The sequence below is a fragment of the Mirounga angustirostris genome, unplaced genomic scaffold, assembly GCF_029215605.1.
Source record: "Mirounga angustirostris isolate CCGP_5_RB_7025 unplaced genomic scaffold, mMirAng1.0.hap1 SCAF_2, whole genome shotgun sequence".
NCBI classification, from domain to species: Eukaryota; Metazoa; Chordata; class Mammalia; order Carnivora; family Phocidae; genus Mirounga; species Mirounga angustirostris.
Window position 1 is genome coordinate 129,921,632 of NW_026991710.1, and position 27,438 is coordinate 129,949,069.

At 38.0% G+C, this 27,438-nt stretch overlaps 1 protein-coding gene across 1 annotated transcript in view; it reads right to left on the reverse strand.

Annotated features, from left to right (window-relative positions):
* The window catches only part of LOC123848833 (protocadherin-23), a 230,840-nt gene that overhangs the window by 53,595 nt on the left and 149,807 nt on the right, over window positions 1-27,438 (reverse strand). Inside the window, exons 3-9 of the mRNA XM_045881726.2 lie at window positions 26,944-27,175; window positions 14,231-14,467; window positions 11,706-12,722; window positions 8,782-8,969; window positions 7,368-7,467; window positions 3,637-3,794; window positions 834-1,677 (exon numbers count right to left, since the gene is read on the reverse strand). Of these exons, the coding sequence (XP_045737682.2) occupies window positions 834-1,677; window positions 3,637-3,794; window positions 7,368-7,467; window positions 8,782-8,969; window positions 11,706-12,722; window positions 14,231-14,467; window positions 26,944-27,175 (2,776 nt within the window). The remainder of the gene's footprint in view (window positions 1-833; window positions 1,678-3,636; window positions 3,795-7,367; window positions 7,468-8,781; window positions 8,970-11,705; window positions 12,723-14,230; window positions 14,468-26,943; window positions 27,176-27,438) is intronic.

Below are 27,438 nucleotides of genomic sequence, written 5' to 3' on the forward strand. Positions count from 1 at the left end.
TCATGACTTCCAAATCCTACACATTCAGTCCCATTCCAAATAATGTTCTTAACGAACAGTTGGGCCAAATGGTATACATCTGAGATGTTTTTTCTAAGATTGACACAAAATGACTTTATTTTGTAGAGAATGAGATGGTAGTCCATCTCTTCAATATCTCCTGAAAATCAGGTTGAGGGGTGTTCATTTCCAATTTCACAAGAATGACACTTTATGCATGTAACCTTCCATCAAACTGAATCAAAAGTTTTAGTAGATGTTATCTTGTAACATGGTGACAGCAAGACAAGTGAAGTGACAGTGAGTGACATTTCTACAGAGTGGACAGTGAATAAATGCTTCTGCAAAAAATAAAATGTTACAGCTGATATGAGAATCAAAGGTCTTAATGCCCAAATCAATCCAACCTTTTAAATGTAGTACTTCCAACTATTTACAAATGAATATTTGTACGATCTTAAAGATAAGTTTCCCTTCTAAAGTCTTTGAATAATGCTGATGATTAGTCATGCTCTGCCTTGATGCACTTTGGTACCATCTCCGACCCTGTGAATATCCACAGTGCAAAGCAGTAAAGAAGTTGGCTACCATATATTCATCTTGTGAAATGTGAGCTAGCAACAAAGCATCGTCAATATTAACAAACAGGCCAACTACAGGTGGCTGTCTGAGTACAATCTCTGGGCCTTTCATTTACCTAAGTTAAGCAGTAAATCAAGTCACATTTCTTTAAAGCTTATACATCTTGAGAATTGCCATTTTAACAGAGGAAAATGAAGAAGACAAATGTGAGCACGTGATCAGAGACTTTAACTGATAATGACAGACAGTACCTGATGACTCGTCTAGCATAAAGGCCGTGTTGTCATTTCCTGAGAGGATGCTGTATGTCACTCTTCCATTCCTTCCTTCATCTGGATCTTGAGCACTTATGTGGTGCACCAAGGAGCCCACCGTGGCATCCTCTTTGATGCGGGCAATGGGGAAAGACATAAAAGTGGGGCTGTGGTCATTTACATCCAAAATCACGACCTTTGCTGTCAGTGATTGCAATCGCCGGTCTGTCACATTCACAGCCTGATCCAATGCAGTTATTGTCAGGATGACAGTTGGAACCCTCTCTCTGTCAAGGGGCGATGCAGTGACTAATGTGCCAAATGAGGGGTGGATGAGAAATGGACTCATTCCAGGGTGGTGGGATTCAATGAAGTATTGAATTCTACTGTTCAAAAAACTGCCATCCCCGTCTTTGGCATTGAAGACGTGCACCAGAGTCCCTATAGGGACATTCTCTTCTACACTTATCACAATGAGCTCTTCTTGGAAAGATGGGGAATGGTCATTCTGATCCTCCACATCAATACTCAGGAAGACTGTGCTATTCAGGGGAGGGGTTTTGCTATGGTCTTTAGTAACCACCCTGAAAAGGTAATGAGACGTCATTTCATAATCAAGTTCCTTAGAAAGGAACAAGTCCCCTGTTGAGCTGTCGATTTCGAAGTGACCATCCTTGTCATCTGCAGCAATACTAAAATGTAACTTTCCATTATGATGTTGTTGAAGGTGATCGGGTGACTTTATCAAGCTCATTATTTTTGCAGGCTTCAAGTTTTCGGGTAAAACTAAGTGTCTAATATTCTGAGAAATGATAGCTCTCCCTTTAGATAATGGTATCACCTGAAACAAGAATGAAAAAGAGCTTTTAATTCGGGGTCCTTCTTAACAGTTGAATCACTAGATGTGATGATACTACTTTGGAAGCTAATCCCTTCCGTTTGTATGATACACATATGTTAATTAGTGAGAAAATGTCTTTTTCTATTATATAATTCCAGTATGTCTCTGAAGATTGAAAATTGTATAACATCTAGGAGATAAGAAAGTACAGAATTTTCCATTTCCCTGTTTGTTCTAATGCGTGAAATGAGATTTGGTGAGACCATGCTATAGTTAAACTGAATTGTAGCTTTGTGATTCTTCAATGAGAATGTGGGATAGATAGTTCTCCAAATTACTCTAAATCCTAGAGACCAATATATCCATAATGACAACATCTGTTCACATTTATGTATCATGTGTCTTTGTTTATCTGAAACCAGAGACTTGGAAATAATACGATACAGAATTTTCTCCTAACCCACATATCCTCAATCAATAAAGAATATAATTTGGAAACAGAATTCTTAGGGATATCTATTCTTGATTATTATACATATCTGTATTAATATTAGTGATTGTCATGTGTATGAACAAAGAAATTTAGCTATGCACAATCATCTCATTTTTGACTGGTGAGTGTGAATTTTTCCCACAATGAAGACTTCCCACAAGTTGTTTGCTCATTATGATTAAAGCAAAGCTTTAAAATGTGGTTCTCAAGTGACTTTTCTAAATTTAAAAATAATTACAAAGAACTATGTGATATATTATTGACCCTTGTTTACATACAAGTTTGTCCCGCAAATTTACCAGGTCCTTGCAATTAGGAACAAGTAAAAGACAAGACACTTTTTTGTTCTTTGTAAGCAAAGCAACATAAATGCCTATGTAGTGATAAAGGTAAATATCTTATCAGGAACTGTACAAAGTTAAAACTAAAAGTTACTTGGGTCTAATCATTTCTCAAGTGATAATAAAAAGACACACATAAATCTGCAATGCTCTCTAAAAATAGCATTCATGAATTTAAGGTATCTTCGCTGTACACATTTCCATAAAAATCTAACAAAAACCTTCTGAACATCTTTTCACACTTTATGTTGACGATGGAACATTACCTGGATATTTTTTAACTCAATCAGCCAACATAGAGTACATCACAAGTTTCAGATGTAGAATTCAGTTATTAGTTGCATATAACACCCAGTGCTCATTACATCATGTGCCCTCCTTAATGCCCATCACCCAGTTATCCCATCCCCCCACTCACCTCCCCTCCAACAACCCTCAGTTTGTTTCCTATAGTTAAGAGTCTCTCATGGTTTGTCTACCTCTCTGATTTCTTCCCATTCAGTTTTCCCTCCCTTCCCCTATGATCCTCTGTACTGTTTCTTAAATTCCACATAGGAGTGAAACCATATGACAATTGTCTTTCTCTGACTGACTTATTTTGCTCATCATAATACCTTCCAGGTCCATCCACTTTGATGTAAATGGTAAGATTTCATCCTTTTTGATGGCTGAGTAATATTCCTCTGGGTGTGTGTGTGTGTGTGTGTGTGTGTGTGTGTTACATCTTCTTTATCCATTCATCTGTTGATGGATATCTAGGCTCTTTCCATAGTTTGGCTATTGTGGACATTGCTGCTATAAACATTGGGGTACACGTGCCCTTTTGGATCACTACATTTGTATCTTTGGGGTAAATACCTAGTAGTGCAATTGCTGCGTCACAGGGTAGCTCTATTTTCAACTTTTTGAGGAACCTCCATACTATTTTCCAGAGTGGCTGCACCAGTTTGCATTCTCACCAACAATGTAAGAGGGTTCCCCTTTCTCCTCATCCTCGCCAACATTTGTTGTTTCCTGTCTTGTTAATTTTAGCTATTCTGACAGGTGTGAGGTGGTATCTCACTGTGGTTTTGATTTGTATTTCCTTGATGCCAAGTGATGTTGAGCATTTTTTCAAAATATTACCTGGATATTAATGACTGCTTGGCCTTGAAGAGTAGGCACTCCCTGGTCACTGGCAGTTACAGTCATCCTGTAGGAAGGCCTATGGTTATATGAAAGGATTGTGGTTGTTCTTATTTCACCACTGTTGGCATCAATCTTGAAGTGATCAGAACTGTCTTCTATACACACACACAGAAATTAAGAAATCGATGTTAATTGACAATGCAGAAAACAGAGAATTAATGAATCTACATACATCTGTGATAATTTGGAAGATTTGTTTATTTTAAGCTTTGCGAGTATATGAACATAAAATAATACTAAAATATAGACAGGAAACATAACCAATTTTTAAATGTTTTATTATGGAAATTTTCAAACATATGTAAAAGTAGACAGAATGATATACTGAGCTCTGCACAAAGATGACTTTGACCTTATATGGAGACAGCACTGAGATGACTCTGCCTGTTGTCTAGCTTCAATAATTATCAACTCATGACCAATCTTTCTTCCCTAGTCATATATTCCCCTTTACCATCCTCTTTGGAAGCAAATCCCAGAAATCTTATCATTTCTTCTGGATATATTTCTTTTTTTTTTTTTAAAGATTTTATTTATTTATTTGAGACAGAGAGAATGAGAGACAGAGAGCATGAGAGGGAGGACGGTCAGAGGGAGAAGCAGACTCCCTGCCGAGCAAGGAGCCTGATGCGGGACTCGATTCCGGGACTCCAGGATCATGACCTGAGCCGGAGGCAGTCGCTTAACCAACTGAGCCACCCAGGCGCCCTCTTCTGGATATATTTCAACATGCATCTCTACTTACTCATAACCCAAGGGAATAGTTCATTATAGGAAAGTCAGGATAAATACTTGATGCTAAGCTTTTATTTAACAATGTTCAAAATAATGGATTGATTCACTAACATTCTCCTCCTGGGTTCCAACTATGATAATTACAGTTTTGCTTAGCCTCTGTTTTAAGAACCATTAAGCATGAATTTAAACACATTAGCAGGGTTTCAATCTATTGCCATTATTATTCTTATCTATGCTCAAATTTTCCCATCTTTGAACATTAGGATTCTTTTGAAGTTGATTCCTGAACTTTTCTAATATGATCCTAGTAGTCTTTAGTAACCTCCTTGTATCTGGTATGACAAAATGGCACAGACTCATCTTGTAAAGATTTCCTGTCCAAGACCTGGAGTCAGCCGTTTCGTCAAGGATTCCTGGTTCCTTTTGGAGGAACATGGTATCGGGAGGCTATATTCTGAACGTGAGGGGGGGCTTATTGTTTCCAGGCCAGTCATTGTTTCTAGGCCTTTTTCAGTGGACAGAGAATACACACATGCACAAACTAAAATCTGTCATAAGTTCATACTGGTACTTCTAATTAAATTGATTATATAGGTTTTTTTGGTTAAATAACAGATTTATATTGTTTAGTAGAATCTAAACATTTCAAACAATCCAAAAAACTCTTGACAAAGCCTGAGCTAGGGGCTCTCTTTCATTCTTTTGTTCCATTTTGATGAGTCATTATCACAGAACAGGTATTTTACCAGTCATAGGAGATACAAAGACAAATAAAAAAGAACTCCTGCCCTTAAGAAAGTTAGAGGGTAGAGCAGGAAATTATGTAACATCTACTAGTTGTGATTTCTATGCCTTGATCAATTTATTCATTTTTACATGAATACTGTATGAAATTTTCATAAATGTTTTACATGTGTTCATTTGCATTACACCTATTTATTTATATTTCTTTTTTATCCTTTTTTTTTTTTTTAAGAGAAAGAACATGAGTGGTTGGGGGGAGGGACAGAGAGAGGGGAGAGAGAATCCCAAACAGACTCCGTGCTCAGCATGGAGCCTGAAGTGGGGCTCCATCTCACAACCCCGAGATCACGACCTGAGCCAAAATTAAGAGTCTGAAGTTTAAGTGACTGAGCCAACCAGGCACCCTACATTATATTTATTTTTATCTTGCTATTTCTCCTTATATTTTGTAGTTGCCTCTATTTAGCAATTGGATGAAGTAGGTATGAACACCAGAATATATACCATTATATTTTTTATATTGTTACACCCAAGTATTATTTTAGAAGCTAATTTTTAAAAAATCAGTATTTCAAATATTTGGAAATATATGATGAACCCCCATGTAAACATTTCCAAACTAGTCAATTCCCACAATTTCTTCAAAAGTCTTAAATAGCATAGTATCGCTACAGCAGAGGATTTGGGTATACCTCCAAATCTCATTCCCCTCCTTCTTCCCAGGAACTAGGAAGTTTTCTCAAGTGGTGGTTTATCTTTCTCGTCCATATATTCGTGAGTAGTAGATAGCCTGGTTTCAGTTCTTTCTAGATAATGGTATTATAGCAGGATTATAGCTTAATATATTAATTTCTGTGTGTTTGTGTATGTATGTGTGCAGCAGGCTCACTGAATATGTTGCCTTTAGGATCTTGAACTTTCCCAAGCATGAACATGATATGCCTTTTCATTTTATTCTTCTTTAAGGTCTTTCGTTAATAATTTGTAATTTCCTACATAAAGGTTTTGAATGTCTTTTATTGGAATTTTCCTCCCTATGCTCCTGATTTGGGGGGTTTTTCAAATATATAATGTGGGGGGGCTGTCTTTAAGAAAAATAGGACAATATTACAAATATAAATTGTCCACTGCCCCTTACTCCCATCCCAGAGGAGCCCTTCAAGTGAAGGAACCTGAAACTTAAACTTCATTACTTCACAGTATATCTGCCCCAATACCCTATGGATTTCCCTGTTACGATGAGCAAGATCTTTGAAAATCTGCTTAGTTTGTAAAATCTGCTAGTGATTTTTTGGGGGGCGCCTGGGTGGCTCAGTCAGTTGAGTGACAGACTCTTGGTTTCTACTCAGGTCATGATCTCTGGGTCCTGAGATCCAGCCCTCTGTTGGTTTGGCACTCAGCACGGTGTCTGCTTGAGATTCTCTCTCTCCCTCTCCTTTCTTTCTGTCTATCTCCCACCCCCTGCTCTCTCTCTAAAATAAATAAATAAATTTTTAAAAAAATAAATAAAATGCTAGTAATTTTTAAAAAGATCTTTATCTCTTTCTTTCTTTCTTTCTTTCGAGAAAGAGATAACATTATTAGCAAGAAATAACATTATGTCACATTTTGTGACAAACATGACAAGCAACAAATATATTTAAAAATATTGTAAAACGTAGTGCCAACTAAAGCTAATCACCAAAACAAATCTGAGGCCTGTGCATTCTAAAAGAAAACTATAAACATAAGCCTTTCCTAATGAAGTTCCAACATACACACATAATATATGTACTGTGACATTTTCCAAGTATGATTTACTTTGATCTTAAGAATATTTAGTCTTCATAGAGATTCATAGATGTTTGCATTCATAATCATATTTCTTTATACTTAATACCAATTTTGATTCACTACTACTTTACTTTCAATAAAAGTTGATTTGCATTTCAGATTATTGAAAATTATCCATTTAAGGTGGATGGTTGGTTGGTTTCTATTTAGGACACAGAAAAACTACTATGATTTTACCTTAAAGTTTTAAGTTAATTTTTTAAATGAAGGTGACTCTAGATAATCACAAATGTATTTTGTTTGTACCTGGTGTTATTTTCAACATTACCCATTTTCCCAGAAGAAGGTAGATAGTTGGTAGACAAAAGAGGAAATCCTAAAAGCTCCTAATCCTTTATAAGGGTGACTTTTACCTGAAGATACTGAATATACAACTTCTGCATTGTTTCCTTCGTCAAAATCTTTTGCAAACACAGTTGTAACCAACATATTTACTGGTTGACCTTCCAGAACCTGTCATTAAAACAAATGGCTTAAAAATTAGTCATTGAAAGTTTAGAGAGAAATATGAACCTTTAAGTGAAAGAACACATTGCTACTAAGCATTTTTTAAACTATGTTAAAATCCACCTATAACTCAAATGTCTACCATATAGAAGTTATATAAATGCAAATCCATGAAAAGAAACAATACTACATATTTGAACAAACTAGTTCAATTTGAACAAATCATCTGCAGCATTTGAACTAATTTTGAAAAAAAATCAAATTGACTAAATAATCGTAGATTTTGGATACGTTTTAAGAATTCTAGCATCTTCTCATTATTTAAAAGGTCCAAAATATCCTAAAGATAAATATAAACCTTTATTTCAGGAAACACACCTAATAGAGGTAACATACCTCAGTAGTTAACAGGAACTTTCATGGAATATTGAAATGTACATGGGGAGTTGAACTCCAAGTGTGGAGTCCTGCTACCCTGCCCTGGGATGTTTTAATGATATTAAAATAAAAATGATACTATAATAATGCTTTGTTTTGGTAGGATTTTCTTTAAATACAGCTTTGGAAGATGAGTTTAAAGTTATGAACTGTCTCAGTATCCTTTTTAAATTGTTCAATATGCATATCTGAACACAATTTGAATGTCCAATTCAGTTGGTTTGGACAACTGAAAAAAGTTGGAAGCTTTTTGTTCATGTAACCCATTCATTAAAAAAGTATAAATACCTCCAAGATACATTTATTAATTATGTCCATGAACAAATATTCTAATTTATTATGTATATTATAAAACATACAAAACATGGAAATGAAAAAGATGAAATCATATAAATATAATTAGAAATTTCTGCAGGTGCTACCAAAGATCAAATTTTATGGTCTCTGGTTGCACGTCTTTCTACTTCAGAGCTACAGATTGTTCCCCTATATTTAACTAACCAGCTTAGAGATGTGTACCAGTTGCCCATAAGGAGATCTGAACCGAGAGACGCATGCAAATTACTGGGAAAACAATCCACATCTGAGCATTACTGACAGTGGGGCACCATTACATTTGTATACAACAGGCAAAACTACATTATCATAAAACTAGATATGTGATCCCAAATTGAACATATAACCATTTTATTTTATATTTTAATTTGTGGAGTCTTTTTTTTGTTGTTTTTTTTGACATGTTCACAATTTTTAGATCTGGAAACATACATTGCCACATTGAGACTGATTTGATAAATTCACACTTTTTACCACAAGATGGTGCTCAAAACAAACGACTAAGACTATTACAAAATCATTGCAAGGCAACTTCACTCCACAAACCTTGATGTGCAATTCCTCTCCAGGGAGACACTGTGGGAAATATGGCCTGTTATCATTGATGTCAGTCACTGACACATAAACCACCATGGTGGCGTTCCGTGGCGGGGAGCCATGATCAGTCACCAGGATTGTCACCTGATGGTGCACCTGAAGCTCGTGATCCAATGCCACCCAACTGATAAATTCACCTAAGGAACACAGAGGAGAACAAAAGAGGCTGTCACCGTGTACTAGAATGACCCCATCCAAGCTAATTCACGGAAAGGAAAACCAGACATAAAACTCAGAGTAAATGCACCATTTCTAAGATGATGTACATTAGTAGTTTGGCTCTACTGTTAAATTTTCTGAAGTTTCTCCCGAAAATGCCATTTCCAATTTGTCATTCTTTGTATTTCAAACTATCTGCCATCCACCATCTGAACTAAAAAAATGAATTCATAAAAATATATGATAAAGTACTTTGTGGGAATTTGGTAATAATTTAGAAGATTTAAAATTATAGCATATCCTTCTTCATACTGCCCCATAGAATAATGGAAAGCACCTCAGCTCTGATATTACAAGTTCAGGGTTTGGGTCCCAGTTTCTCCACCTCAGACATGGAAGGACCTCTCCCTAGCCTACCTCCTAGGGCTACCAGAAACAAATACAATCATAAATTTAAAAGTATTTTGTAAGCCATAAATTATTACAAATGTGACAGTTGTTATCATTACTTCAAAATAATGCCAAAATACCTTCCTGAAAATCAAATACATTCTGTAGGCAATGATTTAGCTTTTATGTAAATAGTTCTTTATTGTTATGTCACAAAACATATGTGTAGCAATGGATAGTGACTTCCCAAATAACTGAATGCTTTGCAAGCCTTATTTTCCATGTTCTTCCTCAGAACTGTTTTCTAGCAACTTCCATCATGGTTCAGCCATGGAGACTCAGGCTATGGACCCTTGGAGGCCACATGCCCTCTCCAGGCAGCCCAGCTCCTGCTGCAGAGCTCCACCAGCTATTACTTTCCTCACTATTTATGGAGATATCTATTTGTGAGAAAGTCAGTATGAAGCAACTTCCAGCTAACATTACCATTTCTAAGATTGGTTTTACTGTTCTCATCCAAATGAAATGACAGTGTGTAGAACAAAACAAAGAGTGAAATCAGGAACAGAAAGGAAAATTCACGTTTGGGTAAGTTGTGGAATTGTCAAGCTGAAATGCAGTGTTTACTATATCCATCCACTATGTAAACTACATTTATATAAATGCTTACGAGAAGTGTGATTTTTAACAAAAATCACATACCCAACAACTGCATTTTTAAAGCTCCAAACTGTAATTCTCCTCTGAAAACCCTAAATCCTGAATGGCAAACAGATTTTTATCTGATGAACCAACTCTGATAGGCAAGCAGCAGTTAGGAAGTCAGTGGGGAAAAGACTGGGAAGCTCAGCCTGGAACTGGGCACGGGAGATGCCACTGCAGCCTTCCACGGGAGCTAGTCCCAGTCACCACGCAGACGGCTCAGAGCACCAGGATGTGGAGATGTGGAAGACGGGCACACCTGCCATGCTCTGAAGGGTGCTCTCAACCCCTGTGTCGCCACACTGTACCCAGCCCTGGGGAATGGGAATCGTTTGCAAGAAGGTCGTCTTGCAAGCCCCTTCATAGACTTAAACTCTTTCCCCCTCCGAGCAGAATGCAGAGCATGTCAGGCATTATCTCCTCTATTCATGGTAAGGAAACTGAACTCTGAGGTTAAGCTACTTGCTTCCAGCATACAACAATTCTAGGAAAGGACACCTGGTCTTCTGAAGCTGGGCACTGGACTAATTGTAGGAGAGCTAAAACCATAGGGGGAACCAACTGTATACTTTATTATTTTTTTTAAGTCCCAAGTGGAAATAGAAGACCTACAAAACTACCTAGCATCTGGAAGGCACGAGCAAGCAGATCACCCTGTCCTGCTGTGCAGTTTGTGCCCTGCAGAGGGCGTCCCAGCTTGGAAGTGAATGTGAGCTGAACTCCACTTTGCAGTGGCAAAGTCATGTGCCCTGGTGTAAAGCTCCATCTGCTGGAGGAAGGGGCACCTGTTCCTAATTCACACAACGGGCCTTTCATGAGAGTAAAGGCTTGAAGTTCATCAGAACTGAATTCAAATTCTGTCCCACTATGGGGCAGGGGGCCAATTACAAAGGCTACAACATAAATGGTGCCTCCTGGAGTTGTACGGGTGGTGGCCTTCTCTTCCTTCCAGCTCCACAACCTGGGACATGTTCTTTGAGCTCCGAGTCTCAGTTTCTTCAGCTATATGGTTGCCGTATGAACATATTTCATTTGTAGGTGTAGAATTAAATAAGATCCTTGTAAATTTCTGCAATATAAATTTTAAAATGTAATAGCATTTTAATATTTAACTTCATACTGAAGACTTGGAAGAAAAGAACTCAGCGGAAATATTTGCCCTTTTCACCATGGTTCCCTTATCAGAATGAGAATGGGGAAATACACCAATAGAGTAATTTTGCAATCTTACCTAATGGATCTTTTTCTAGCTTTACATCGATGACATTTATAGTTTATAAAATGTTATTTGGCTTTTAAAAAAAATCTACAAGTGAAAAAGAACAGTTGGGGGGAAAATTAGACTTTGCACAGGGATTTATTCAGTCCAATTCTGACTGTAGCTCTAATTCAGTATAAGAACCATACACTGGCAATATGTGGATATGAGGCAAGAGGAGTATGAATCATTACAGGTAAAATTCTACTCAATTTTGACTTCATTTTAAAATCACAATTCTCCAATTGAATAAGGTATCTCCTAGAAACTAATTTTAACTACATGTTTGTAATGTTATCACTAAGAGACTTGAGTTTTGTGCATTTCGATTTTAAAGGAGTAAGTGGAAGCTACAAAATGCTACCTGTATTAGGATTCATCTTGAAGAATTTTCCATCAGACAAAAGGAAATATGACAGCTGTCCATTCTTTCCCGAGTCTCTGTCAATTGCTGTAATTTTGCCTATTACCCCTTGTGGAACAGGGCTCTCCTCGACTTTCAAAAACAACACATCATGCAAGAAGGTAGGGGAATTGTCATTCTCATCCAGGACATGAACAATTACCGAAGTGCTCACATTTTGCGACAATCTGTCCTCCGGGATCCAGGCAAACACTCTAAAATTATATGTCTGTGTGGATTCATAGTCAAGCTGTCGCCGCAAATAAATCCAGCCTGTGTCAGGGCGGACGCCAAACACAGCGGAGTCTGTGCTGGGCTCCAGCGAGTACAGGAGCGGCGAGGTTGTGCGCTGTGGGCCAAGTGGGTAAGCCTGTATTTGCAGGATTGGGGTCATCAGCGAGAGAGACTCGCTAACTTCCACTTGATAGACCAAGTTTTCAAAAGTCAAGGATGGGTTTTGCTCTTGTTCCTCAATCACAACTGTCAGCACTAACAGGGATGCCCGAGGAGGAACGCCCAGATCCTGGGCCAGGAGAGTGAGCGTGCACTTCCGGGGCATGTGACTTCCCAGACTCTCATTGAGGTACACCGCACCGAGCCCTGAGTCAATGGCAAAGATGCTTGGATCCTGGCTTGCGATCGCATATCTGATGAATCCATTCTGCCCACTGTCTTTGTCTTGTGCACGGGCGAGGTACAAGGCTGTGCCAGGCAACGTGGTTTGAGCTATTTTCACCTCATCAGAGGCTTTGGGAAATACCGGACGGTTGTCATTGACATCAATTATAGTTATGTTGACCTCTGTAATGCTGTAGGCCGGAGGGCTGCCAAGCTGAGCCTGCACTGTGAGCACAACCACCGGCTGTGTTTCATGATCCAGAGGCTTCTGAGTTCGAATGACGCCCAGCCATGGGTGAATAGAGAACTTTCTGTCCAGATCACCAGAGGAGATTCTATAAAAAATTGGCTCTGAAGAATCTAAAAAAAGAGTTGGGGGGGATTAAAAAAAAAAAGAAAGAAAGAAAAAGCAATCACCAGATGCACCTACTGGAAAGCACCTATTGGAAACGCTGAAAACTTAAAGCATTAATATACGTATGTGTATTGCAGTAATTTTGCCTATTACCCCTTGTGGAACAGGGCTCTCCTCGACTTTCAAAAACAACACATCATGCAAGAAGGTAGGGGAATGGTCATTCTCATCCAGGACATGAACATTAACCGAAGTGCTCACATTTATGTCCTCCGGGATCCAGGCAAACACTCTAAAAGTATATGTCTGCATATATATTCCATGGATATATACTACATCCATGGAAAACACAATGCAATGTATTACATCATTCTCAGCTCTCCAGAATCTACTGAAAAGTGAACACCATGGTTAAGATGTATTTGCGGACAAAGGTAATGCCCAATGGACAAGAAGCAAGCCACAGGTTTCACTATCTTCCTTTCAATCATTCTGCATTAAGTAAAAGGGAAAGATATTCAGAAAATAACTTGGATGCCTGTTTCACATATTTGGGGAAGCCAAGTTAAGGTTATATTGATGCTTCTCTATGATATCTACCTGTGAATGGCAAATAACCCCCACAAAGGTTAAGGGAAGGGAAAGAGGACAGGGAAGAAGTGGACTGTGAGCAGAGCAAGATCTTTGGACAAATAATTCACTTCTAGGAATCTACTCTGCAGAGAAACCTTTATAAATCATATATGGATATTTGCTTGAGTATTATTTGGACTAGCATAAAATGACTATAAATCATTCAAATTAATAGCAAAAGGGAAATGTTTCAAGAAAACATGTTTATATCTAAGTCAAAATACTATGCAACCTTTGTTTAAATGAGACAGAATGATGTCCAGTTACTTGGAAAACTGTCCTCAACATATAAAGTGGAGGTAAAGGGTAGTTGTAAAACAACAAATACAGCAGGATGTATTTTCATTAAAAAAAAAATAATAATAAGTGTGGGGCGCCTGGGTGGTTCAGTCCGTTAAGCATCTGCCTTCAGCTCAGGTCATGATTCCAGGGTCCTGAGATTGAGCGCCACATTGGGCTCCCTGCTCGGCGGGGAGTCTGCTTCTCCCTCTCCCTCTGCCCCAGCCCCTGCTCATTCTCTCTCTCTCTGTCTCAAATAGATAAATAAAATCTTAAAAAAAAAAAAGACTTTCACAAAATTTTAAAGTGTGTGTGTGTGCACATGTGTGTGTTGGAGGAGTGGGTTATAGATGTATACTTTCTACATTATAATCCTTCTGTATTGTTTCAAACTTTTAAAAGTATCTATTACTTTTTTGATTAGGAAAAATCATAGGATAGAAATGATGCTGAAAGAACAAAGAGTAAGCCACAGATTGTGTGGTCTCCATTCTTCTTGCATGGAGAAAGGAAAAGATTTATTCAAGATGACACAGCCTAAGAAAACACCGAAAATATTCCAGTAGTGGATTTTAACAAGGCATAAGAAGCAAGTACTTACTCGAGGACTCTTTTGCTTTCACTGTTCCCACAGGACTGTCTTCAGGTACATCTTCATAAACTGAGAAAGTATACTTAGGCCTTTCAAATTCAGCAGGTGCCAGTGTTGTCTGAAGAGTGTGTATAGTGATGTCAGCATTAATGACAGATGTGAGCCCGCCACCATCTCGAGCACAGACCATCAACAAAAGGGTAGTAGATTCCAAATGACTAAGAGTTGACGTTAAGTAAATAATTCCTGGGCAGGAGAGAGAAAGAATTGAAAAACAGAGAACATGCAATAAATACTGATGAGCAACAGTGACACTGGATCTGCTAACTCTACTGTGATGGTTAACTTTAGGTCAACTTGACTGGGCCAAGTTGACCCAAACATCTGGTCAAATATTATGTTGCATGTTACTGTGATGGCGTTTTGGATGAGATTAATATTTAAATGGGTAGACTAATTCAAGCAGATTGTCCTCCCTCAGGTGGATGGGCCTCACTAAACCAGTTGAAGGCCTAAATACAACAGAAAGACTGATACTTCCCTGAGTCATGGCAATTCCTCATGCCTGATTGCCTCTGAAATGAGATATTAGTTTTTTCCTGCTTTCAGAATTATACTGAAACATCAGATCTTCCTAAGGCCTGAGACTACAAGCATCAGACTGGAACTACACCATCGGTTCTCCTGGGTCTCTCATTGACCAACTCACTTGCAGATTTTGGGACTTGTTTGCCTCCATAATCACATGAGCTAATTCCTTATAATAAATCTCTCTATATCTACCTCTATCTATCTATCTATCTATCTATCTATCTATCTATCTTCCTATTATCTCTCTCTCTCTCCTATTGGTTCCATTACTGGAGAACCTTGACTAATACATCTACTTTCCAATCCAAGAATTTGAGCATATTTGCAAAATGATGGTCCAAATTCAGTCAGGTAAGCAATATTTTCCCAGAGCTTAAACATTAGGCATCTAGGAAGTATATCAGTTCAGCAGTAAACATAAATTGTGTTGCCTTTGTTAGATCTTAACAACAATATAACCAGCCCAGGATGATGGGATGGCAGAGTATACACCATAATCCAAAGTAATCTCAGCTAAAGGAGGATTGTAGGGTGATCACAATCTGCCCAGGTATCAGGATCCTAAATCTACAGAATGAAACTAAAACTTCATCTTCTGAGGTATTTGACACCTGACCTGAACTAGATGGTGTAGGGCAGCTCTCTTTTTCAACTGGCTCTATGTTTGTGGTGAGAAGGTATAATGTCGATGGCTGTGGGTAAGAAAACTTGAATAAATGTTAAAACCATGGTAGGGGTGGGGTGCCTGGGTGGCCCAGTCGGTTAAGCATCTGACTTCAGTTCAAGTCATGATCAATATCAGGGTCCTGGTATTGAGCCCCGTGTCCATCAGACTCCCTGCTCAGCGGGGAGTCTGCTTCTCCCTCTTCCTCTGCCTCCCCCTCCCCCCCACCGCTCATCATGCTCTCTTTCTCTCTCTTTAACAAATAAAAAATCTTTTAAAAAAAAGTGTTAAAACCATGGGGACAAGAGTGAGAAGTTAGGCTTGTGTACATAGTGTGGGTGAGAGGAGAAGGTGTGAATGGTTAAGTTGGGGAGGGATCCAGTAATGCTGAGAAAACCAGTTATTTAATATTATTAACACCACCCTTTCATGTGCTTGTTTGAAAACAGATAAAACATAACCAACTTCAGAAATGAACATGTTAGTTTTTTTTAATGAGAAAGAAAAAAACACACAAACTTATCACATGAATTTACATACAAATAAATGTAGCTGAACTCTGCAGGATCTATCACAGTATAATTGGCTGTAAGCATAAGTTAAATGAAGGAATAGTGCAGTTTTTGCCAGTTTATGAGAAGCTGGCCAAAACATCTGAATTGTCAGCTTTCTAGGCATAAAAAAGATGATATCCATTCAATTTCTTTCTTTTTTTTAAGTCAAATCTGTCCTCTTACAAACTCCAATTCCTTGTTTCTATTTCTATTAGAAATGTAATGAAATAGGGGCACCTGGGTGGCTCAGTCGTTAAGCGTCTGCCTTCGGCTCAGGTCACGATCTCAGGGTCCTGGGATCGAGCCCCGCATCAGGCTCCCTGCTTGGCGGGAAGCCTGCTTCTCCCTCTCCCACTCCCCCTGCTTGTGTTCCCTCTCTCACTGTGTCTCTCTGTCAAATAAATAAAATCTTAAAAAAAAAAAAAATGTAATGAAATATGTTTTACTTCTCTTTGGCATAACAAGTCATCAATAACTGAGGTCAAATATCTTGTCTGACCTGCTCCGGGCAGAGTGTCCCCATTTTCTGTAGCAGTTCCTTATCTAACATGATTTTAAGTCCTTTCACTCATGGCTCATTTCTCCTGAACATGCTCCAAGTTGATTGGTGAACACATGGTTCCAGCTACAATCTAACTATTACAAAAAAGAGTATAAACACTCTTTATTAGAATACTTATAAAATATTAATGTAACCAAGTATTATTACACCAGCTATCACAGCCATATTAAAATTTGGGTTCATACTGATTTGGTGATCCACCAAAGCATTCGATAATTATCACATAAATTTCCATGTCAGATTGTTCCCATCTGTTATTGATGAGCTTTAAAAATTCTTTATTATTAAAGTCTATGCTTGGTTAAAAAAAGAACTCAAATAATACAAAAGTGTCTCCCTTGAGAAATAAATGAAAAGTCCCTCTCCCCTCCAGTCATCCCCACTCCCCAGGTATATATTCTTCCAGAGTTGACTCAGTTCCAGTTACAGAGAAATTTTTTTTTTTAAAAGATTTTATTTATTTATTTGACAGAGAGAGACACAGCGAGAGAGGGAACACAAGCAGGGGGAATGGGAGAGGGAGAAGCAGGCTTCCTGCGGAACAGGGAGCCCGATGCGGGGCTGATCCCAGGACCCTGGGATCATGACCTGACCCGAAGGCAGACGCTTAACCAACTGAGCCACCCAGGCACTCCTACAGAGAAATTGTTTAAAGGTTTCATTTTCCACTCTTGATGATGACAATGAAAAAATTAATGTCTGCCTCAACTAGACCACAACTTGGTCTTCCTGACTCCAGAGGACTCCTTCTGAACCATTTTTCATACTTGTATTAGAATAGTCTTCCTAAAATCCAAGTCTAGACATGTTGGTGCCTCCCCAGAGTTTCAGGGTGAAGTTCAAATGCCTTCTCTATATTGACCAAGTTGTTGGTAAATGAGCCCTTTCCACCTCCATAGCCCGTCTCTGTACAGCCCTTTTTGCTCCAGACACAGTGAACTATTTCTAATTTCCAGGATAGACCTTGCTCTTGTGCTCGCTTCGGCAGCACATATACTAAAACAGGATAGACCTTGCTCTTTTCCATTTGGATTGCTGTATCCTCTTCCTAGAACAACTTCTTCATCTTCTCTGACTTCTAGTCACATTTTGAAGTACAGGTCAAGTCTTGCCTGGTGTAGGTGACCTGCATATACCCTCTACTTTGCTTTAGATCCACCTTCTATGATCCCACAGTGGCCTGCATACACATGCTTATCATAAGTCTAACATGTATTTTAATTAACAGTTTTGATCTCTTATTCATTCATGTATTCCTTAATTTACTTAGTGATGTATAAATAAAATCAAAAGACAACATTTTGAAAATATATAAACGATAATTTAGTATCCTAATAATAAGAGACGTGGCAGAAAGGATTGAGACATGGTCTGGAACTAAACAGACTCACGAACAGTCTGCAGGAGGGAGGGACAGTGCCAGAAAGGAGAGGGAAGACCCCCACACCAGGAAGCCCTCACGGGAAGGATGAATCCCCGTAACATTTGGCTTTGAAAACCAGAGGAGCTGAATTTCATGAGTTCTTATAACCAGTGGAACTTAAAACCCGGGATTTTAAAAATTAGCAGGCTGGGATCTGGGAGAGATGGAAAGGTGAGAGGAAACTGAGTCCCCACCCTTAAAGAGACAGCACAAGAAAAAAATGAATGGTTCAATCCATGTGGTAGATTAATACAATAGAATGTTAATGTGGCATCTAAAAAGAATGAATATACACGTTTTCATCTAGAAAGATTTTACATGCTACATTTTATATGGGAAAAATACAGAATAATTTGTAAAGTATCATAAATATTAACACATACTTTATTTGTACCCCCCCCCCACAAACACACACAGAAAAATATGCATGCTGGAAAACATGGAAGGATCTGAACAATGATCAAGAGAGGTCATCTCCTATGGGTTGAGATTATGGGACAGTTCATTTTCTACCTCTTATATTCCTATTGTTTTAATGAGCATATGTGCTATGGACTGAATTGTGTCCCTTAAATATTCATATGTTGAAGTCCTAACCCCCAGTATGGCTGCATCTGGACTAAGTAATTAAGGTTAAATGGGGTCATAGGGGTGGAGCCCTGATCTTATAGGATTAGTGGTCCTCATAAGAGGAGACATCAGAGAGCTCACTCTCTCTCCACCATGTGAAAATAGAGAGGAGGCAACTGTCCACAAGCCGGGAAGAGCTCTCAGCAGGAATCAAATTGGCCAGTACTTTGATCTCAGACTTGTAGCTTCCAGAACTGTGAGAAATAAATGTCTGTTATTAAGCCATCCAGTCTGTGGTGTTTGGTTAGAGCAGCCTGAATGGACTAAGACAATATGTTAACTTTGTAATTAGAAATATATATATATTAAAATATTGAAATATCCAGGAAAAGAAGATATGTTTGTTACAAATATATATATATATATATATATATATACATACATATATATTCTACCTTCTTATATAGGAAATGGATACAATAGTGAAGACTTAGACTGGACATTAAAATGTGTGTCTTGAAAAATAACTGCCCAAAACTCTTCTCTAAACATGGGATTCTTATTATATAAAAAGTTTCAAGGATATGTATCAATGGAAATTTTAGAACCATCAAATGAATATATTTAGGAGACCTGTATTCAATTCAATGAATTGCTGAAGTTAAATCATGCTTTATAGAAATTATATAAAACTGTTTGAACATGTGATTCCCAAGATACAAACAAAAATTATGTTATAAATACTCAAACTACTGGCAAATGTACCACAATAACATACAGTAAGTTGTGAAATCTCATAAAATAAATATCTGTACTATGGTTACACTGCTATTTAAAAGCATATTATCTCTGGTGAGAATCATCTATTTAATGATCCCCACCCCCAGATGAAAGATGAGCAACCAGATATTATCTCCATCCTCATGCTTTTATCTTGATGAAGTCCCAATAGTTCATTTTTGCTTTTGTTTCTCTTGACTTTAGAGACGTGTCTTGCAAGAAGTTGCTGCGGCTGAGGTCAAAGAGGTTGCCGCCTGAGTTCTCCTCTAGGATTTTGATGGATTCATGCCTCACATTTAGGTCTTTCTGAATCCAGCATTTTAAATAAACTGAGGTGTCTATTAAAAGTTGAGGGGCCATGGGTGCCTGGATGGTGCAGTCGGTTAAGCATCCGACTCTTGGTTTTGGCTCAGGTCGTGATTTCAGAGTCATGGATCAAGCCCTGAGTCAGGCTCTGCTTGGATTCTGCTTGAAACTCTCCCTTGACTATGCTTGGATTCTGCTTGAAACTCTCTCTTCCTCTCCTTCTGCTCCTCCCCACCACTCACATACTCTCTCTCTCTCTCAAATAAATAAATAAATCTTAAAAAAAAAAGTGGAGGGACCAGAATAGATTATATATTATATAATATTATATAATATTATAAATATTATATATAGCTCTATAATACATATTACTTATAAATATACATATTTATATATGTAATAAATAACAAGATGGTCAATAAAATGAATAGCTCTGTTTGCCTATATATTTGTCAGCTTAGAATTTATGGGTTTATATTTTCATATTTTAAAGTACAGTGATTACTTGGCTCTCATTTTTTCATGACACTTGCAAATTATCATTAACCAGTTATCATTAACCATTGTGGTACATTTGTCAGCAGGGGACAAACTTTAACTTTAGAAAAATAGAAGTTGATTAATTTACTGGCTGTTCACGAGCTCTGCTTATTTTATGTTTGAATTACTGAGTACTTGGATTTGTACATACAATTATAATGTGCAATAATGTTTGTCTATGCTCTTTATCTTGTCACTTCTTATTTAAATAGAGGAAAATGTTAGGATGAAATATTTTTTAGTTGACAGACTAATAAAAGAACTTAAAGACAAAGGTCCTCTCTTAATTAAAATCTAATATACATATAATTCTACTAATTAAGAAATACTGACTTTCAAAATCCAATCTCCTGAAAAAGATGAGATGCTCTTAACCAAGGTTGTCATTCATAGTCAGAAAATAACCTGTGGGTCGTTACTAGACTTACAAACTATGGGACAGTTAAGAACAAAAACAAGTACAAGAAGCGTCTGGGTGGCTCAGCTGGTTAGGTATCCAGCTCTTGATCTCAGCTCAGGTCTTGATCTCAGGGTCTTGAGTTCAAGCCCTGCACTGGGCTCCATGCTGAGTGTGGAGCGTACTTCAAACAAACAAACAAACAAACAAACAAACAAACAAACAAGCACAAAATCATGACCATCACCAAACATGGAGTCTATAAGTTTGGTTTTCTCAAAAACAGAGACAGACCAAAAACTATGGGATGTCAATATCAATATCTTATTGGTTATTGGTATTTATGATGCCTTTCCTATATTCAGTTTGTGAGAATATAGAAACTTATTCAGTAAATAGGTGACATTATGCTATTTATTTCACACACAAATCTGGGTTACTAAGTGGTAGTGGCTGAAAGGAATGGAACAGACTGAAAATTTTGTCTCGTATCAACAATGAAAAGGATTCTTAAGAGAAACATACCCATTTTGGAAGATTCCACCAAATTCTACGTAGTCAGTTGAGAAGAGCAAATAAATCAGGAGATAATTTGGTATTTCAAATAGGCTTATATAAGAAGCCACAATGAAAGATCACTTTTCTACCTTATTTAGTTGAGACAATGAAACCTCTATTTATCTTAGCTTTGTGTTTAGTTTAAAAGGAAAAAAAAAAGACATAATAATGGAAAGAGCCTTAAAAGGGAAGTCCAAGAAGTAAATTCAAGTGTCAGGGTTGTAACAACAAATCCCTCAGCAAGTCACTAATACTCTGAGGGCCTTTCTTTTCTTAATTTGCAGATGGGCACAAAAGCATCCGCTTTGCTTATGCCATAAGTTGATGTAAGGCTCAAACAGGCAATATATGGAAACAATATTGAAAGGTGTTATCATCTGAGACAGAGCAATAAGGGAGAGATGATGGGTCCAGGAGAGGGTTTAAGTCCGATTCTGCCATTTATTCACCGTGTATCCTTAGGCAAGTCACTGAATCCCTTTCAGCTTCGATTTCTTCCTCCACTAAATAAGGGAGCTGAATTGTAAGGTTCCCAAGAGTCTGTGATCTTATACTGGAAAAACTCATAAGAAAACTCTCTAATATGCTTTTGTTTCCTACAAAAGCAACACACACTGATTAGGTGTTCATGATTAATTTCAGTCCCTGTCTTAAAAATAAAAGGAAGTCATTATTATTTTTTTTTTTGGCCTAAGTAGGCTCACATCCCTTATGGAATGAGATGTGGTTTTAATTTATTAGCTACATATCAGAATGTTCTAAATGTAGGAAAGTGGTAATCGCGAAGAATTATGAGATCGGTACATGATATGAAATGTGAGCTTAAAACTAACATTAGAAAAAGATCTGCCCTTGAAATAAAGAAAAATAGAGTCTGTGCTACATTACTCACAGCCCATGTTAAAATCCATGCACCCTGTACAAACAAAAGGTTACAACCAAACAAGGAGGCGTAGCTGCCTTTAACTCACTCACTTACCCTTTTAATTACTTGTTCTTCTGTAATGCTAAACTTGGATTTTGTGTACACCACAACTAACCATAGAATAGACAATAGGCAAAGCAACATAAGCTTTCGTTGTAAGTTCTATGAGAACAGGAATTTTTATCTGTCTTACTGACTGATGTATCCCAAATACTTCAAACAGTGCCTGGTACATAATAGGTATTGAATAAATATGTCTTGAAAGGATGAACTTGCCTCCATTTTCTGCCTTGAATAGATAAGCTACACTCTTTAGAACTTTGACTTTTCTTTATATCATTAACTTGCTTCTATGAAGAGAGGCAAACCAGAAGAATTTAACTAAAGGTAATCCTAGCAAAAGAGGTAGTTGGGGACGCCTGGGTGGCTCAGTTGGTTAAGCGACTGCCTTCGGCTCAGGTCATGATCCTGGAGTCCCGGAATCGAGTCCCGCATCGGGCTCCCTGCTCAGCAGGGGGTCTGCTTCTCCCTATGCCCTCTTCCCTCTCGTGCTCTCTGTCTCTCATTCTCTCTCTCTCAAATAAATAAATAAATAAATCTTTAAAAAAAAAAAAAAAAAAGAGGTAGTTGGGCTACTGCAAATGGCCAACACAAATGTTTGAAATCAGACACCTTAAAATAATCAGAGTTAGCAGTAACATTCGCTTCAGTATAAAATTACTAAATAAATAGGACGAACAAAGGAGCTAAAGAACTACTCTTTTCATGCTACTAAAGGGAATACTTCAAACAACATAAGAAAAAAATCTACATACAATTCATAAAATGGGATTAAAAACATAAAAAGAGCTATTAATAAACATGACTCTTGTATTTCCTCCTTTTAAAACTCAAAACAGTGTGGTCGGCCTCGTGCCCACATCAAAGGAACCCAACTAACTGAGAATAAGAGAGATGAAGGCTCAGTTCAATATCTCTCCTGGTGCCTAAGCACATTTTACAAAAATGTTCTTTGAACCAACAACAAACTTAGAAAACCAGAAACAGAACAGGAAGATAAACCCACAAGAGAAAACAACCATGACATCACCACACCCCCTTCCAGTTTTCTCCAAAACATTTTTCTTACCAGATGAACACAGAAAGTCAAAGAGCTCTATTTTTAAAGTGTGAGTCTTGATTGTGGCACAAAGAGATCAATGGGCAAACTCTTGTCTTCAGAAAAACATGAGCCTATAGCACACAAGGTGCAAGCTTAGAAAACAGCATGTCTGACAGAGGAAGCATCAAAATGAAAGGATGAATAAACCGGTGAACAAACGAATAAATGTCTCTAAGCGAGATTCCTAAGAGTAATTCACGAAGAAGTGACAATATATAAATTAGCTCATTGATTCTCAATATTCTTCTCATATAATATAAAACGATACAGCTATACATCTATAGAATTGTATAACTATATATAAATGCAAATATATTTAGTATACTTGGCATATATATCTAGAAAAGTGCTAGCCAGGTGGAAAGGGTTTGGGAGAATTTTGAGGAAAAGTGGGGGTGAGCCATAGCGTTACCTACCACACTGTGATGCAGAAAGAAGATTTTAAATGAAATTTTGCTCTGTGTTATCAGTGACACTCTCTTGCAGTTTCTTAAGAATTTGTAATAAGGATTTAGGGGCGCCTGGGTGGCTCAGTTGGTTAAGCGACTGCCTTCGGCTCAGGTCATGATCCTGGAGTTGATGGGGCGCCTGGGTGGCTCAGTTGGTTAAGCGACTGCCTTCGGCTCAGGTCATGATCCTGGAGTCCCGGAATCGAGTCCCGCATCGGGCTCCCTGCTCGGCAGGGAGTCTGCTTCGTCCTCTGACCCTCCCGCCTCTCATGTGCTCTCTGTCTCTCATTCTCTCTCTCTCAAATAAATAAATAAAATCTTTAAAAAAAAAAAAAAGAATTTGTAATAAGGATTTAAATCACTTTTCAGTTATTTCTAGATGTCACTTATTCATTCATTCTACAAACACCTATTGATAGAGGCAATTTCCTGACACTGCAATTACACTGGCAGCTTCGGTAAAGACAGACCTTTTGGCAGAAGCAAGGAAGTCCAGCTTTCTATAGGTCACAGCAACAACAACAATGACGACAAAAAGCAGATCCAGAAGAAGAAAACCATATCCCAGTACAGCTCCTTGTTCTACTCTTCGAGAACATCAACAGTTCAATTAGCTTTCTTGGCATGGCCTAGAAGCCTAACTATTACGTACGATACAGAAAATGTATTCGGAGTTGCGGTCAGCCAACAGATGAACTTGAATTCAGCTGTTCCAACTGAAGACTGCCTGTTCACTAGGCAACTTTTCCCCATAGCTAGTTGTGATGCTGTTTATTCTCTTCTAAAGGTTAAAGTAAAGCGTTACCAGGCCTCATGAATTTCCCATGAGTTGCGATTAAGCGCAACCAAATTCTGAGCACTGTTAGAAAAATGTCTTCAACCTAAATGAACCGGCATCAAAACTGCCAACAATAATAACCCACAGCTACTTCCATTATGAATTTGGTCTTTGCTTAAAAAAAAAAAAAATACCGTGATACTTCCCTCGATAATGACCCACATAAAGCGTTCTCCTTGATTAACAATGGCATTTGTCCTATAGCCCACGCCAGGAATGGAAGCCAGCAGAGCAGCAAGAGATCTCTTCTTTTTTCTTTTTTTTTTTAAAGATTTTATTTATTTATTTGACAGAGAAAGACACAGCGAGAGAGGGAACACAAACGGGGAGTGGGAGAGGGAGAAGCAGACTCCCCGCCGAGCAGGGAGCCCGATGCGGGACTCGATCCTGGGACTCCAGGATCATGACCTGAGCCGAAGGCAGCCGCTTAACCAACTGAGCCACCCAGGCGCCCAAGAGATCTCTTCTAAAAACAGAACACAGTACAGCTCATTCTTCAAGACCTTCCAGGGAAAACCAGACGATGAGCATGTTGATGTATTTTAAAAACAATCTACTAAATGCTTTTAGATCCTGTGTGCTGATAACTGGCTGACCTATATATTTTTGACAATGCTAGTGTCCTAGAGGGCCTGACAATTTGACAAGGAGGTTAGACGGATTTTGAAAAAACCAAGATAAGCAGACTAAATTTCCTAAAAAAAAAAAAAAGTATTTTCTTCTGATCTTTGAAACGTTAAAGGAGCCATGTCAGTGGATTATTTTGAGCAAGGAAAGTTCTGCCTTATTAAGACTGCCATTGTAAACAACTAGTCCCCCAGCCAGTCACACACATCAGATGCAAGTACACCTTCCAAGCAAGAAGCAATGACTCTCCATCTACTGGGGCTGGGTTAGAAGCCAAACTAACATGGTTAGATTTGCTGTGTAAATCATTGTTTGTTGCTAGCGAAAATGGTTGCTGCAGAGGGTATTGTGAAGATCCAATAAAGACAATGTACACAAAATACCTATATAGCACCTGACATTATCCTCATCACAACAGAAATGCATTCTACCTGTGCTCAGGTCAGGTGCTTTAAAGAAGAAATAAAATGTCAGAGATATCCTCACTCCTAGGTTCACAACAGCCAAGCTGTAAAAACAACTTAAATGTCCATCAACGGATGAATGGATAAAGAAAATGTGGTACATACATACAATGGAATAGTATTTGGCCTTAAAACAGAAGGAAATCCTGCAAAATGCAACAGTATGGATGAACCTGGAAGATACTGTGTTGAGTGAAAGAAGCCAGTAACAGAATCACAAATACTACATTATTCCATTTACATGAAGTCTCAAATAGTCAAAATCATAAAATCAAAGACAGTAATGGTTGCAAGAGGCTAGCTAGGAGGGAGAGATGGAAATTGCTACTCAGTGGGCATGAAGTTTCAGCTAAGCAAGATGAATAAGCTCTAGAGATTGGCTGTACATTACACCTGCAGACAACAATACTGCATTATATACTTAAAAATTTGTTAAGACGACAGAGCTCATGTTAAGTGTTCTTACTACAATGAAGTAAAATTTAATTAAATTTTTTTAAAAGAAGGAGAAATGTAAAAGAAAAAAAGTCATTGTGTGTTTATTTTTGCAGCACCATTTTGGGACCAGAACATCTCCAATATCTCAAAAGTATTACAATGTAATAATATATACTTGAAATTTTAGATTTTCCTGTAATAAACTATTTCAAACATTACTTTGTTAACAATAAACCAATAAGAAGGGGATGATAACCTCCTAAATTTTGATTATTTCTAAAAGACTCAGTTTATCCACTGGACTTCTTTGGCAGATATGCAATTGCTATATTAGAGAAGTAAAAGGAGCTTTGGGTATCATTTTAAAAACAAGGAAGCTAAGACCCCAAAACACTAGGGAATGCCAGACCTAGTACAAGAAAGGGATCTACTTTGGATGTCCACGCAATGCTCTTTGCACTAAATTATCTCTTAATACACTGAAATCATGGAAATCACCCTTAGATGGCAAGATCATACGAACCGAGTGAATGAACATTTGCAAAATAAATACTATCAGCCAGCTGTTTCTCATAATTTACTGCCTCTAATCCTCTCAAAACCTTGCAACACAGGAATTAATAGGGCTACTTTTAAGGTAAAGAGACTGAGGCCAATAAAGATTGTAAGACCAGTAGGAGACAAGGCTCGAACTCAGATCCGGGTCTCATGTAATCACAAAACCTTGGATCTTTACAATATACCTTGCTGCCTTCTGGCAAGTGAAGTGAGTCCTGCAACATCCCTGCTAATAAAAAAAATCACTTTGGCCAATTTTCTGGCTGTAAAGTGGAAGCTGTTGATTTCAGAGGAAAATTGTTCCAAGAGCACACACCTGTAGTGGAGTCGATGGTAAAAAGGGATGACAGGTCTCCCGGAATGAGCTCATAAGCCACTGTTCCGTATATCCCAGAATCCCTGTCAGTGGCAAGAACATTGATGATCTCGGTGCCTGGCTGGGTCTGGCCGCTAATGCTCATCACGTAGGTTGACGGGTTAAAGACAGGTTCATTATCATTCACATCCTCCATTTCCACACGAACAAAAGCTTGCGCGCTTAGTCCACCCTGTTGGATAAATGAGAAGTGATTACAAATGGATTTCTCCTGAACCCTGAGATGCAGAATCATTGACAAAGATCCTAGAATAGAATTTTAAAACAACAGAAAAGATAGATATTCATTTTACTTTTAACCGTGAGATATGAGTTCACATGTAATAGCATGGTATCCGTACTTCAGCACTGATATTTTTTTTTTTTAAGATTTTATTTATTTATTTGACATGCACAGAGAGAGAGTGCACAAACACGGGGGCGGGCAGGGAGAGG